This window comes from Oncorhynchus nerka, linkage group LG8 (assembly GCF_034236695.1).
Source record: "Oncorhynchus nerka isolate Pitt River linkage group LG8, Oner_Uvic_2.0, whole genome shotgun sequence".
Taxonomy (NCBI): domain Eukaryota; kingdom Metazoa; phylum Chordata; class Actinopteri; order Salmoniformes; family Salmonidae; genus Oncorhynchus; species Oncorhynchus nerka.
Window position 1 is genome coordinate 57,837,641 of NC_088403.1, and position 14,184 is coordinate 57,851,824.

Consider the following 14,184-nt stretch of genomic DNA (forward strand, 5'->3'; position numbering starts at 1 on the left):
TCAGATTTTTAAATGTGTTGAGACTTTTTTTAATATGGTTTCGAATGTTCCCAATGTTCACCATGCCTGTTTTAAAGCTCAGTCCCTCAATTACAGTAAGTAATCCCTCTCTCACAGTTATGAAACAGTAGCAGCCATGCTGGGTCCGTCTGGCTCCTCTCCAACAGAAGGTGCAGCCCCATCAGAGAGCTCCTCTGAACCTGCCCCAGATACATCTACCCTCGTCCAGGAAGCAGTGTCTGGAAAGGCACCGCACCTTGAGGGCGAAACCAAAAAAACGATTGAACTCCCAACAACCGCTGAGCCATGCTTGTTGAATATGGAAGACCAACAGTCAATGAGTGAGGCAATGAGACAAGACACTGAGGATGGGTTTGTTCAAGTCCAAGATCTAAGCAGTATGAGAAAATGGCCGTCATTGACGGAGGCTGACCTTACTGAGATCTCCAGAGGAAAATTTGTGGTAACTGGAGAAGAAGAGATTTACCTTGACTTGTGGGCGCAAATAGGGGAGAAATCGACGTTAAAAGCACAGGACTCTGGACAGATAACAGGTTATGTTGACATTTATTCAGCCGGGTCACCTGTTGAGACAGAATTATCAACTTCATTACACCAGGACAAGGGGTGAGTGTCCTGGCAGCAAACCGGTGTCTGAACTATTTGGCTGCACTGCTTGAAAATACAAATGCTGTATTAAGTCATAACATTGTCTTTCGTTCGCATAATGTTTGGCTCAGCCATGCTTGCTACTCAGTGAACTGTGATGGACAAGTCTACAGTATGTGTCAAATTTAAGCTGCGTTTTGATGTTTAAGGCACTTGTTTGTGGGCCCAGGTGTTCTAACGTTAACTAAGGTCTTCAGTGTCTCTGTGTACTGTTTATGCTGCGACCTATGTCATGCATGTTTGTCTCGTAAAGAAAAACCTGTGGCTTTTTCTTAGTTATAATCAGTCAATGTGTTGAGTTTTTCTACATCTGGAACACTTCTCCAGTGTCTGCTCAGTGGAATGGGATATGTAATCGCTTCAGTGAGGTGTGCCAGCTTGTGGAATGTGAGGGGTTGCTTTACTGATATTACCATTTCAATAGTCATTTAATAGAATGTAATTATATAGCAAGGTCTGAGCCATGATATTTTCTCACCTTTAATTTTATTTTTTTAACCTTAAGCGCCCAACATGCAAGCACAGAGGAAGCCTCTGCCCCTACCTCACAACCTACTACAGACAAGTTGCTGTTAGAGCACAAGGCTCAAGAACATATAGTCCCCATCCCAAATAAACCCTCTGATGATCAGACACTCACCTCAGATGAAACACAATCGGAAGTTGCCCCTGTTGTCGCTGGCCAGGCTGTCCCTGCACAGATAACAACTGAACTGGTCGCTCCTCATCATCATGCAAAGAAACGAGACGGTAGTCTTCCTCCAGAAACTCAACAGGAAGCTGATGACCAAGGGATGGTTTCTAAGGTAGTCCCTTCACGGCCTCCAAGGAGAAAAGACTGTCTCACTTCAGAGCGCAAACAGAAATCTGAGAATGTATCTGTACAGAAGCCCACTGAAGTGAGAGGAGACCGTAGTCTTTCAACAGAACCTCGAAAGAAAGATGATGTCCAGAAGTGTTTCACTACCCAGGCACCAGAGGAGATGGTACCATCACATCCTGGTAGGAAAATATATAGTTGTCTTTCAACAGAGCCTCAACAAAAAACTGAACTGGTCCCTCCTCGCCGTACTAAGACAAGCCTCACTAAAGAGACACCACAGGCAACCGCCGTTATCCCAGCTCCACGCACAAGGGGAACCTATAGTGCTTCCAGTGCAGAACGTTCACAGAAACGTGGCCAGGGAGCCACTGAACTGATTCTACCATGGCCTGTGAAGAAACAAAACAGCTTCACTCCAGAGCCATCTCAGAAAGCTGATGAGCCAGAGAATGTGATTGCCCAGGCGGTCGCTAAGCTGATTCCACCTCAACGCACCAGGAAAGCATCTCTCTCTCCCGAACCGCGACAGAAAGCTCACGATTTAAAGACTGTTACTGGTAAGGCCACAATTGTTCCCCTAACTCCATATCGTGTACCTACAGAGTCATACCCCGAGTTTGGTATGGGAGAGACTGCCCCCCTCTCGATCATCAGAAAAATAGCCCCGCCCAGGCGCAGCAAAAGAACTCATTCTCCCCCAGTGGAATCAAGCAAAGCAGAGGATGGCACAGATGAAGCTATGGCTTTAGAGGCCCTGAATGCTGCCAACCAGGGGTCTACAGCTCCAGCCCAGATACAGGATCTTATGATAACCTTTTCAAAGGAGTCTGAGGTGGAGACGCAGTCTCCGGAAGTGACAGAGACAGCCACTGAGTCACTCGAAGATGAGCCAGCTCAGAAGTCCTCACCAGAAGTTACAGACCCATTTGAAAAGGTTGAGGCGGAGAAGCAGACCTTGGAAGTGACTGAAACAACCAATGATTCACTTGAAGATGAGCCAGCTCAGAAGGCCTCAACAGAGGACATTGCACCAGGAGTAAAGGTGAAAGGCAAGCAGGAGATCTTTCCAGTCCCAAAGCCTCGTGGGAAACGAGACCCAACCCCACCTGTCCAAACAGATGCTACCCGACCAACGACCTGGCATGCCTCTATTGGGGATAACACCCAGTCTACCAGAGATGGAGGACAGTCACCTGCAGCCTCTGGGCTGGTACCACCTCAACGCAACAAGAGGAGCAGTAGTCTTCCTCCCGTACCCCCTCGTGGCCAGCTTGCAGCATCTGGGGAAGTGGTGGTTGCTCCTCTGCGTAAAAGGAGCAGTAAGCTAAACATAAAACAATCAAGCATGCCTGTTCCAGTTCCCCGCTCTAAAAAATGCCTTAGTTCCTCTTTTTCTGATGGAAATCCTCCAATGGACTCCTCATTCACCAGACAGGCAGACTCCCTTGAGGGCTCACTGTCTCTCTCTCAGGAAGACAAACAAGACACCAGTCAGGAAGCCTCAGAGGGTTCAATATCATTAACCTCAAACATGGCCTCCAATGGGAGCTTTGTCACTATTTCTCGCTCAGAGGAGATGTCACCAGAAGTACAACTCTGTGAGAAGGGACTGGAGGAGAGCTGGATCTTCACAGAAACCACTATGTTCACAGAGGCCTTCACAGAAACTGCTATGGTCAGTGAGTTCTTCGTAGACACTGTAAGAGAGGACATTGAGAGGGGTTCAGAGGTAGAGGCTGACTTTGAGAAGGGACTGGAGGAGAGCATGGAAAGCTGGACCTTTACAGATACTACCATGGTCACTCAGGCCTTCACAGAAACCCCTATGGTCACTGAGTTTTTTGAAGACACTGTAATCAAGGATATTGAGAGAGGTTCAGAGGCAGAAGTGCTTGACACGACCTCTCCAACCACCGGTACACCAGCTGAGGACGACTGGTTACGTGTTGAGGGAGCCAAAGAGACAGAGCAGATGGAGGTAGAGAGCAAAGACATGTGGGTTGAAGAGATGGACTTTGGCTTTGAGTCAGTAGACATATCTGCTGGTGGCTTAGATGAGGAGAGGTACGTTATGTTGAGTTGGACACGCCTGTGCAATACAGTGGTTGATTGACGCGTGGCAGTTTTCTGAGTGCATTTACATATAGTTGTTGATAATTCTGTGTGACTAGAATGCTTTTATGAAAGGAAACTGATTGAGAAAATGCCATATATTTAATCCTTTACCATTATTTGAAATGTGTTGCTTCTAAACTGTTAGAACTAAACATCCAGAATATGCTGTGAAGTCAGGTCATATTAAATCCCGGTCTTTCTCTTTTTAGACAGCAGGGGGCAGCAGACGAGCCAACAACGCCTAAAGGCAGAGCTGTAATCTCTCAGGAAACGGGTCTAGGCAGTGCTGCTTCCCCAGAAGTATGTTATTTATAGTCTTATCAGTTGACTAATCCTCCACCATCATTTTGCATCAGTGACCTTTGAAATGAAATTCTGATTCATAACTGTCCATTTAGTCAATTTTTTTAGGTTATTACAGTGTGATACTTGGTCATTTCTGCACCATAAACTGAAGTGCCACTTATATTTTACTCTGAATTGACCTATTATATCTGATGTGATTTGTTGTCTTAGGGCCTGATGGCCAGTCCTGGCCTTGTTACCTCCAGCCAGTCCCTACTGGAGTGGTGTCAGGAAGTCATCAAAGAACACAAGGGGGTCAAGATCACCAACTTCAGCACATCCTGGAGGAACGGCCTGGCCTTCTGTGCCCTGCTACACCACTTCCACCCGGACAGGATGTAGGTACCCCCTCTGTGATGCGTTTAGACATAAACGTGAGCAGGCATTGTGTTATGGCTTGTTTATTAACCTTTAAAAATGACATCATCATTTTTGTGTTAACGTGTTTCCTGTTCTTGTAGTGTGTATTGATTCTCTATTTCTTCGCTGCTTAGAAACTTTGAGATGCTGGACCCTTATGACATCAAGCGCAACAACAAGAAGGTAGTTTTCTTTACGTTATCTCGTCATGTCATAATCACTATCAACAGCCAGGCCTTAAATGTGACCATCAGTTGGTTAACTGCTGAGTATTTTCCCCACCCAACCCATCTTCTCTCATTTCCCCCAAGGCCTTCGACGGTTTCGCAGAGTTGGGCATCTCTCGGCTGATAGAGCCCTCGGACATGGTCCTCCTGGCCGTGCCTGACCGCCTCATCGTCATGACATACCTCAACCAGATCCGCACCTACTTCACGGGCCAGGAGCTGAGCGTGCTGCACATCGAGGCGGACAGCAGTGAGTCCAGTTACGGCATGGCCGGGGAGAGCCGGGAGGGCCCCGACCCGGAGGCCGCCGCACGCTACTGTCAACGGATCCAAGATGAGGCCCTCACAATGGAGACCAATGTGGGCGCTGCAGAGAAGAAGGCAGATAATGACACTAAGGAGGGCACCAATAGGGAAGTGGTCCCACCCCCTAGAACCAAACGACTGCAGGCTGCAGGGGAAGCAGGAGGGGCCCAAGCCCCCGTCGTACCCCACAGGACACATTTTTTATCTGCCAAGTCTGGGTTCTCCCACCTAAAGGATGTAGATCTGGTTAAGAAACGACGGTCACAACGCAGGTCAATAGACGAGGCAGACTCAACCGAGGTCAGTGGCCTACGATCTCTCTCTCTCCACTTTCTCTCCCTCTCATCCCCCCCTTTCTCTCTCTCTCTCTCTCTCCACTTTCTCTCCCTCTCATCCCCCCCTTTCTCTCTCTCTCTCTCTCTCTCCACTTTCTCTCCCTCTCATCCCCCCTTTCTCTCTCTCTCTCTCTCTCTCTCCACTTTCTCTCCCTCTCATCCCCCCTTTCTCTCTCTCTCTCTCTCCACTTTCTCTCCCTCTCATCCCCCCCTTTCTCTCTCTCTCTCTCTCCACTTTCTGCCACTTCATCTCTCTGTGAGTGATTGCTTTGTTGTCGTTACAGGTTGCTGCAGCACAGGAAGAGAGTGGAGCTGACAGAATCAAATCGGAAACAGGTACATACAGTATATTGATTTTGTATGATGTGTTCTGAGTTCACACACACACACACACACACACACACACACACACAGACTTACTGAGTCCCCAGTTTCCCAGGTACCTTATGATTGTGAACCACCCCTCAGAGGAGCAGTGGAGAGGAGAGATGGAGAGATAGATGGAGATGAGAGATAGATCGAGATGGAGAGGAGAGATAGCGATGGAGAGGAGGAGAGATGGAGAGATTGAGAGGAGGATAGATAGATGGAGAGGAGGAGAGGAGAGGAGGAGAGATAGATGGAGAGGAGAGATAGATGGAGATGAGAGATAGATAGAGATGGAGAGGAGAGATAGCGATGGAGAGGAGGAGAGATGGAGGGGAGAGGAGGAGAGATGGAGAGGAGGATAGGAAAGATGGAGAGGAGGGGAGTAGAGATGGTCTTGTGTCTGTACTCCATCCCCTGAGCGGAGAGAGAGAGGAGAGATGGAGTACAGACACAAGTCATCACAGTTGTCTCTGTTGTACTTGGCTCATCCATCCCCTGAGAGGAGAGATGAAGTACAGACACAAGTCATCACAGTTGTCTCTGTTGTACTTGGCTCATCCATCCCCTGAGAGCAGAGAGAGAGAGGAGAGATGGAGTACAGACACAAGTCATCACAGTTGTCTCTGTTGTACTTGGCTCATCCATCCCCTGAGAGGAGAGAGAGAGGAGAGATGGAGTACAGACACAAGTCATCACAGTTGTCTCTGTTGTACTTGTCTCATCCATCCCCTGAGCATTGACTCATTCTAATTACTTTGATGGCTTCCTGTCGTTAGGATTAGAGTCCTTAGCCTATCAAACGATGTTAATTACCTCGTCATCACAGTCTAGTTTGCCACTTTCATGCTCTTCCAGTAATTGGAGCTACTGCATCATGTTGCTGTGTATCTCGTTACGCTGTGTGTGTGTGTGTGTGTGTGTGTGTGTGTGTGTGTTTCATTTAGGAAGGACAGCTGGTGAAGAAGGACGATCGGCTGAGGAGGTCTGTCACTTTCACAAGTCACTGTCTGCAGCTGTCATAAACACTGGAAATACCAATGTTCTGTATCAGAAAGAAGTATCATTCTCTTTGTGTGTGTGTGTGTGTGTGTGTGTGTGTGTGTGTGTGTGTGTGTGTGTGTGTGTGTGTGTGTGTGTGTGTGTGTGTGTGTGTGTACAGGACACCAGCCAGTATGTGCTGAGGGAGATGCAGGCCCTAGAGTTTGAACAGAAGCACATTGACAGCAGGGCAGACATTGTGGAAAGTAGTCTACGGCTACTGATGGAGTCGGGTGAGAGGGGGATGAAAGAAAAATACCCTTGAATAAAGGCTTTCACTATTTTCAAATAGTCTCCTTATAATGATGCCCTCTCTGTCTCCATACATGTAGGTAGTGACAAGATGCAGGAGGAGAAGCTGATCCAGGAGTGGTTCACTCTGGTCAACAAGAAGAACGCCCTCATCAGGAGACAAGACCAACTACAGCTACTGTAAGATCCACCATCCCCTCCACCGTTACCTAGTGCTTTAAACAACACTGTTGATTTGGTTTATTTAACCTGGCAAGTCAGTTAAGAACAAATTCTTATTTACAATGAGGACCTACACCGGCAAACTCGGACGACGCTGGACCACTTGTGTGCCGCCCTACGGGACTCCCAATCATGTCCGGTTGTGATACAGCCTGGAATCGAACCAGGGTGTTTGTAGTGACGCCTCAAGCACTGAGATGCAGTGCCTTAGACCACAGCGCCGCTCGGGAGCCCTAAACACTGACATATTATAGACACATTACATTGATCTAACCACAAGGCATTCTGCTCCACAGGCAAGAAGAGCAGGACCTGGAAATGAGGTTTGAGATGCTGAACCGAGAGCTGAGAGACATGATGGCTATTGAAGGTAAGACTACAGTACCAATATACTGAACTACAAGATCCATGATGCCACTCTATTCTGTGATACAGCTCATTCATGTGGCCAGATGTGGTCATAGTGACACTACAAACCATACAATAACAAAAATATCTCTGCAAAGGAAATGAGAATAGTGTGCTGTTCCGTATGGCAGTGTTAGGTTCTTATCTCTGGTACAATGGACGGACTCAGACAAACTCTAACTAGATATATGCAACACACTGTGTGTTGCAGTTGCAGAGCACAAACATACACTGACAGTGTCATCTGCAAAACACCATCACACCTTTTCCTCCGTGATTCACGGTGGGAACCACACATGCGGAGGTCATCTGTTCACCAACTCTGTGTCTCACAAAGACTGCGGTTGGAACCAAATATCTCAAATTTGGACTCATCAGACCAAAGGACAGATTTCCACAGGTTTAATGTCCGTTGCTCGTGTTTCTTGGCCCAAACAAGTCTTATTCTTATTGATGTCCTTTAGTAGTGGTTTCTTTGCAGCAATTCAACCATGAAGGCCTGGTTCACGCAGTCTCTTCTGAACAGTTGATGTTGAGATGTGTCTGTTACTTGAACTCTGTGAAGCATTTATTTGGGGCTGCAATCAGAGGCTGGTAACTCTAATGAACGTATCCTCTGCAGCAGAGGTAACTCTGGGTCTTCCTTTCCTGTGGCGGTCCTCATGAGAGCCAGTTAACTCTAATGAACGTATCCTCTGCAGCAGAGGTAACTCTGGGTCTTCCTTTCCTGTGGCGGTCCTCATGAGAGCCAGTTAACTCTAATGAACGTATCCTCTGCAGCAGAGGTAACTCTGGGTCTTCCTTTCCTGTGGCGGTCCTCATGAGAGCCAGGTAACTCTAATGAACGTATCCTCTGCAGCAGAGGTAACTCTGGGTCTTCCTTTCCTGTGGCGGTCCTCATGAGAGCCAGGTAACTCTAATGAACGTATCCTCTGCAGCAGAGGTAACTCTGGGTCTTCCTTTCCTGTGGCGGTCCTCATGAGAGCCAGTTAACTCTAATGAACGTATCCTCTGCAGCAGAGGTAACTCTGGGTCTTCCTTTCCTGTGGCGGTCCTCATGAGAGCCAGTTAACTCTAATGAACGTATCCTCTGCAGCAGAGGTAACTCTGGGTCTTCCTTTCCTGTGGCGGTCCTCATGAGAGCCAGTTAACTCTAATGAACGTATCCTCTGCAGCAGAGGTAACTCTGGGTCTTCCTTTCCTGTGGCGGTCCTCATGAGAGCCAGTTAACTCTAATGAACGTATCCTCTGCAGCAGAGGTAACTCTGGGTCTTCCTTTCCTGTGGCGGTCCTCATGAGAGCCAGTTAACTCTAATGAACGTATCCTCTGCAGCAGAGGTAACTCTGGGTCTTCCTTTCCTGTGGCGGTCCTCATGAGAGACAGTTAACTCTAATGAACGTATCCTCTGCAGCAGAGGTAACTCTGGGTCTTCCTTTCCTGTGGCGGTCCTCATGAGAGCCAGTTAACTCTAATGAACGTATCCTCTGCAGCAGAGGTAACTCTGGGTCTTCCTTTCCTGTGGCGGTCCTCATGAGAGCCAGTTAACTCTAATGAACGTATCCTCTGCAGCAGAGGTAACTCTGGGTCTTCCTTTCCTGTGGCGGTCCTCATGAGAGCCAGTTAACTCTAATGAACGTATCCTCTGCAGCAGAGGTAACTCTGGGTCTTCCTTTCCTGTGGCGGTCCTCATGAGAGCCAGTTAACTCTAATGAACGTATCCTCTGCAGCAGAGGTAACTCTGGGTCTTCCTTTCCTGTGGCGGTCCTCATGAGAGACAGTTAACTCTAATGAACGTATCCTCTGCAGCAGAGGTAACTCTGGGTCTTCCTTTCCTGTGGCGGTCCTCATGAGAGCCAGTTAACTCTAATGAACGTATCCTCTGCAGCAGAGGTAACTCTGGGTCTTCCTTTCCTGTGGCGGTCCTCATGAGAGCCAGTTAACTCTAATGAACGTATCCTCTGCAGCAGAGGTAACTCTGGGTCTTCCTTTCCTGTGGCGGTCCTCATGAGAGCCAGTTAACTCTAATGAACGTATCCTCTGCAGCAGAGGTAACTCTGGGTCTTCCTTTCCTGTGGCGGTCCTCATGAGAGCCAGTTAACTCTAATGAACGTATCCTCTGCAGCAGAGGTAACTCTGGGTCTTCCTTTCCTGTGGCGGTCCTCATGAGAGACAGTTAACTCTAATGAACGTATCCTCTGCAGCAGAGGTAACTCTGGGTCTTCCTTTCCTGTGGCGGTCCTCATGAGAGACAGTTTCATCATAGAGGTTGATGGTTTTTGCGACTGCTATTGAAGATACTTTAAATGTTCTTGAAATGTTCTGTATTGACATATGTCATAAAGTAATGATGGACTGTCATTTCTCTTTGCTTATTTGAGCTGTTCTTGCCATAATGTGGACTTGGTCTTTTACCAAATAGGGCTATCTTCTGTATAACCCCCCTACCTTGTCACAACACAACTGATTGGATCACACGCATTAAGTAGGAAAGAAATTAGACAAATTAACATTTAACAAGGCACACCTGTTAATTGAAATGCATTCTCATTTACAACTGTGACCTGGCCAAGATAAAGCAGTGCAACACAAACAACAACACAGAGTTACAAACAAACATAAACAAACATACAGTCAATAATGCAATAGAAAAAGTCTCCATGCAGTATGTGCAAATGAGGTAGGATAACGGAAGGCATAGTGACAATTAATAGGCCATAGTGGCGAAATAATTACAATATAGCAATTAAACACTGGCGTGATAGATAACAGTATGGGGATGAGGTATTTGGATGGGCTATTTACAGATGGTGTCACGACTTCTACCGAAGTCGGCTCCCTTCCTTGTTCGGGCAGCGTTCGACGTCACCGGCCTTCTAGCCATCGCCGCTCCATTTTTCCATTTGTTTTGTCTTGTTCCCCGCACAGCTGGTTTACATTCCCTAATTACACTGCATATATATATTCCTCTGTTCCCCCCCATGTCTTTGTGTGGAATTGTTTTGTTACACGTTTAGTGTTACGCGCCAGACTGTTTTTTTCCCCGGGTATCGTGTTTTGACCTGTAGTATGTTTATTTTCATACATTTGCATTATTGTGAGTGTTTTCACGCTTATTCACTTTTTCCATTGGCTGGAGGTTTTTTGACGCAGTTGCGTCTGTCTTTTGTGCTTCTGACAAATAAAGTGCTCCTGATCACAACTCTCTGTTCTCCTGCACCTGACTTCTTACCAGTAGCGCACAACCTTGACAGAATTCCACACCATCCATGGAGTCAGCGGGAGCAGGTACCCCGGTCAGAGGAGTCGAGGAGCGCGTCCGAGAACACTCGTCGATGCTGGAACATCTCGGCGCCACGATGGATCGCGTTGTCCAGACCATGGACCACTGGGAGAGACAGGGAGTCTCTCCAGCACCTCGAACAGCACAAGGAGGGGTATCTCTACCCGTCCCTCCTGTCTCCGGTCCCAGTGGGATGTGTCTCTCCCTTCCCAGGGATTAAGATGGGACGGCAGCACAGTGCCAGCGGTTCCTTTTACAACTGGACCTCTACCTGGCCACCGTTCACCCAGCTCCCTCAGGAAGAGAGAGGGTGTCCGCCCTCGTCTCGTGCCTCTCGGGAGAGCTCTGGAGTGGGCAAACACTGTGTGGGGAGAAGGAGATACGGCATTGGACCACTTCGAGGAGTTCACCCACCACTTTACCCTCGGGCGGATGGTCGAAGAGGCAGGGTTCGAGGAGCGCCCAGGAGTTCGCCCTGGAATTTCGGACCTTGGCCGCCGGAGCAGGATGGAACGACAGGGCCCTCATCGACCATTACAGATGCAGCCTGCGCGAGGATGTCCGTCGGGAGTTGGCCTGCAGGGATGCCACCATCACCTTTGACCAACTGGTGGATCTGTCCTTCCGGTTGGATAACCTGCTGGTCACCCGCGGACGTCCAGAGAGGACTCTGTCGGTTCCATCTTCCAGCACCACCGCTCCGGTGCCAATGGAGCAGGGAGGGGCTGCGCATAGGGAGGCTGGAGGAGGGCTCTGTCGGTTCCATCTTCCAACACCACCGCTCCGGTGCCCATGGAGCTGGGAGGGGCTGCACTTAGGGAGGCTGGAGGAGGGCTCTGTCGGTTCCATCTTCCAACACCACCGCTACGGTGCCCATGGAGCTGGGAGGGGCTATGGAGACATATGTCTCAGGGGTACATTCGGTCCTCCACTTAACCCGCCTTATCGAGTTTCTTTTTTGTGAAGGAGGGAGGTCTGCGCCCGGGCATTGACTATCAAGGTCTAAACAAATCACGGTGAGGTACAGTTACCCGCTACCTCTCATCGCCATGGTGATTGAGTCAATGCACGGGGCGCACTTCTTCACGAAATTGGATCTCAGGAGCGCTTACAACCTGGTGCGTATCCGGGAGGGAGACGAGTGGAAGACGGCGTTTACTACCACGTCAGGGCATTATGAGTACCTCGTCATGCCGTACGGGTTGATGAATGCGCCATCAGTCTTCCAATCCTTTGTAGACACGATTTTCAGGGACCTGCACGGGCAGGGTGTAGTGGTGTATATCGATGACATTCTGATATACTCCGCTACACGCGCCGAGCATGTGTCCTTGGTGCGCAGGGTACTTGGACAACTGTTGGAGCATGACCTGTACGTCAAGGCCGAGAAATGCCTGTTCTTTCAGCAGGCCGTCTCCTTCCTAGGTTATCGCATTTCTACATCAGGGGTGGAGATGGAGAGTGACCGCATTTCAGCCGTGCGTAATTAGCCGACTCCCACCACAGTAAAGGAGGTGCAGCGGTTTTTAGGGTTTGCAATTACTACCGGAGATTTATCCGGGGTTTTGGCCAGGTGGCTGCTCCCATTACCTCACTGCTGAAGGGGGGTCCTGTACGTTTTCAGTGGTCGGCTGAGGCGGGCAGGGCTTTTGGGCATCTAAGGGCTCTGTTTACCTCGGCTCCCGTGCTGGCCCATCCGGATCCCTCTTTGGCGTTCATAGTGGAGGTGGACACGAGTAAACTGCCTGCTCCTCAGTCCCAGTTGCTAATACATGCATATTATTATTAGTATTGGATAGAAAACACTCTGAAGTTTCTAAAACTGTTTGAATGATGTCTGTGAGTATGGCAGGCAAAAACCTGAGAAAAAATTCAAACAGGAAGTGGGAAATCTGAGGTTGGTCGATTTTCAACTCAGCCCCTATCGAATACACAGTGGGATATTGGTCAAGTTGCACTTCCTAAGGCTTCCACTAGATGCCAACCGTCTTTAGAAACTTGTTTGAGGCTGGTGATGGTGGCATCCCTGCAGGCTTCTACTGTGAGGTGGAGCTGAATGAGAGCTGAATGAGTCAGGTGTCTGGCAGAGTGCCACAGGCTGGTCACGCACATTTCACATGAGAGGGAGCTGCGTTCCTTTGCTTTTCTGAAGACAAAGGAATTCTCCGGTTGGAACCTTATTGATGATTTATGTTAAAAACATCCTAAAGATTGATTCCATACATCGTTTGACATGTTTCTAAAGGACTGTAATGGAACTTTTTGACATTGTCTGCAACTAGTGAACGCGCTTCGCGAGTTTTAATTTGTTTACCAAACGCGCTATCAAAAGTAGAAATTTGGACATAAGTGATGGACATTATTGAACAAATCAAACATTTATTGTGGAACTAGGATTCCTGGGAGTGCATTCTGATGAAGATCATCAAAGGTAAGTGAATATTTCTAATGTTATTTCTAACTTCTGTTGACTCCAACATGGTGGATATATATAAATGTTTTCTATGCGGCGTTCTCAGATTATTGCATGGTTTGCTTTTCCGTAAAGCTTTTTTTGAAATCTGACACAGCGGTTGCATTAAAGAAAAGTATATCTATAATTCCATGTGTAACACTTGTATTTTCATCAACATTTATGATGAGTATTTCTGTAAAATGATGTGGCTCTCTGCAAAATCACTGGATGTTTTTGGAACTACTAAATGCCAATGTAAACTCAGATTTTTTGATAGAAATATGAACTTTATCAAACAAAACTTTACATGTATTGTGTAACATGAAGTCCTATGAGTGTCAGCTGATGAAGGTCATCAAAGGTTAGTGATTAATTTGATCTCTATTTGTGCTTTTTGTGACTCCTATCTTCGGCTGGAAAAATGGCTATGTTTTTCTGTGGCTTGGTGGTGACCTAACATAATCGTTGGTGGTGCTTTCGCTGTAAAGCCTTTTTGAAATCAGACACTGTGGCAGGATTAATGAGAATTGTATCTTTAAAATGGTGTAAAATACTTGTATGCTTGAGGAATTTTAATTATGAGATTTTTGTTGTTTTGAATTTGGCGCCCTGCACTTTCACTGGCTGTTGTCATATCGATCCCGTTAACGGGATTGCAGCCCTAACAAGTTTAAGGCAGACGCATTGTCTCGGCCTCTGTATGACACAGAGGAGCTGCCCATGGATCAGACTCCCATACTCCTGGCCTCCTGCCTGGTAGCTCCGGTTATGTGGGAGCTGGACGAGGACATTGAGCAGGCGTTACGTACAGAGCCCGCTCCCCTCCAGTGTCCCATCGGGCGTCTGTACTTTCCGTTTGCTGTCCGTGATCTATTGGGCCCATACGTCATCCGGGGATCGACCGGACGGAGGGCTGTCTGAGTGGGAAGTACTGGTGGCCTACCTTGGCAAAGGACGTGAGGGTTTATGTTTCCTCCTG

The 14,184-nt window shown here is 47.9% G+C and overlaps 1 protein-coding gene across 4 annotated transcripts in view; it reads left to right on the forward strand.

The window, feature by feature from the left end:
• The window catches only part of LOC115133648 (EH domain-binding protein 1-like protein 1), a 65,137-nt gene that overhangs the window by 45,228 nt on the left and 5,725 nt on the right, over positions 1–14,184 (forward strand). For 3 of the 4 annotated variants that reach the window (XM_029667099.2, XM_029667100.2, XM_029667101.2), the window contains 11 exons: positions 118–627; positions 1,175–3,556; positions 3,817–3,907; positions 4,124–4,290; positions 4,447–4,495; positions 4,624–5,145; positions 5,465–5,516; positions 6,494–6,531; positions 6,709–6,820; positions 6,920–7,019; positions 7,358–7,431. In XM_029667099.2, the coding sequence (XP_029522959.1) occupies positions 118–627; positions 1,175–3,556; positions 3,817–3,907; positions 4,124–4,290; positions 4,447–4,495; positions 4,624–5,145; positions 5,465–5,516; positions 6,494–6,531; positions 6,709–6,820; positions 6,920–7,019; positions 7,358–7,431 (4,097 nt within the window). The remainder of the gene's footprint in view (positions 1–117; positions 628–1,174; positions 3,557–3,816; positions 3,908–4,123; positions 4,291–4,446; positions 4,496–4,623; positions 5,146–5,464; positions 5,517–6,493; positions 6,532–6,708; positions 6,821–6,919; positions 7,020–7,357; positions 7,432–14,184) is intronic. The other variant, XM_029667102.2, reaches the window with a different exon arrangement.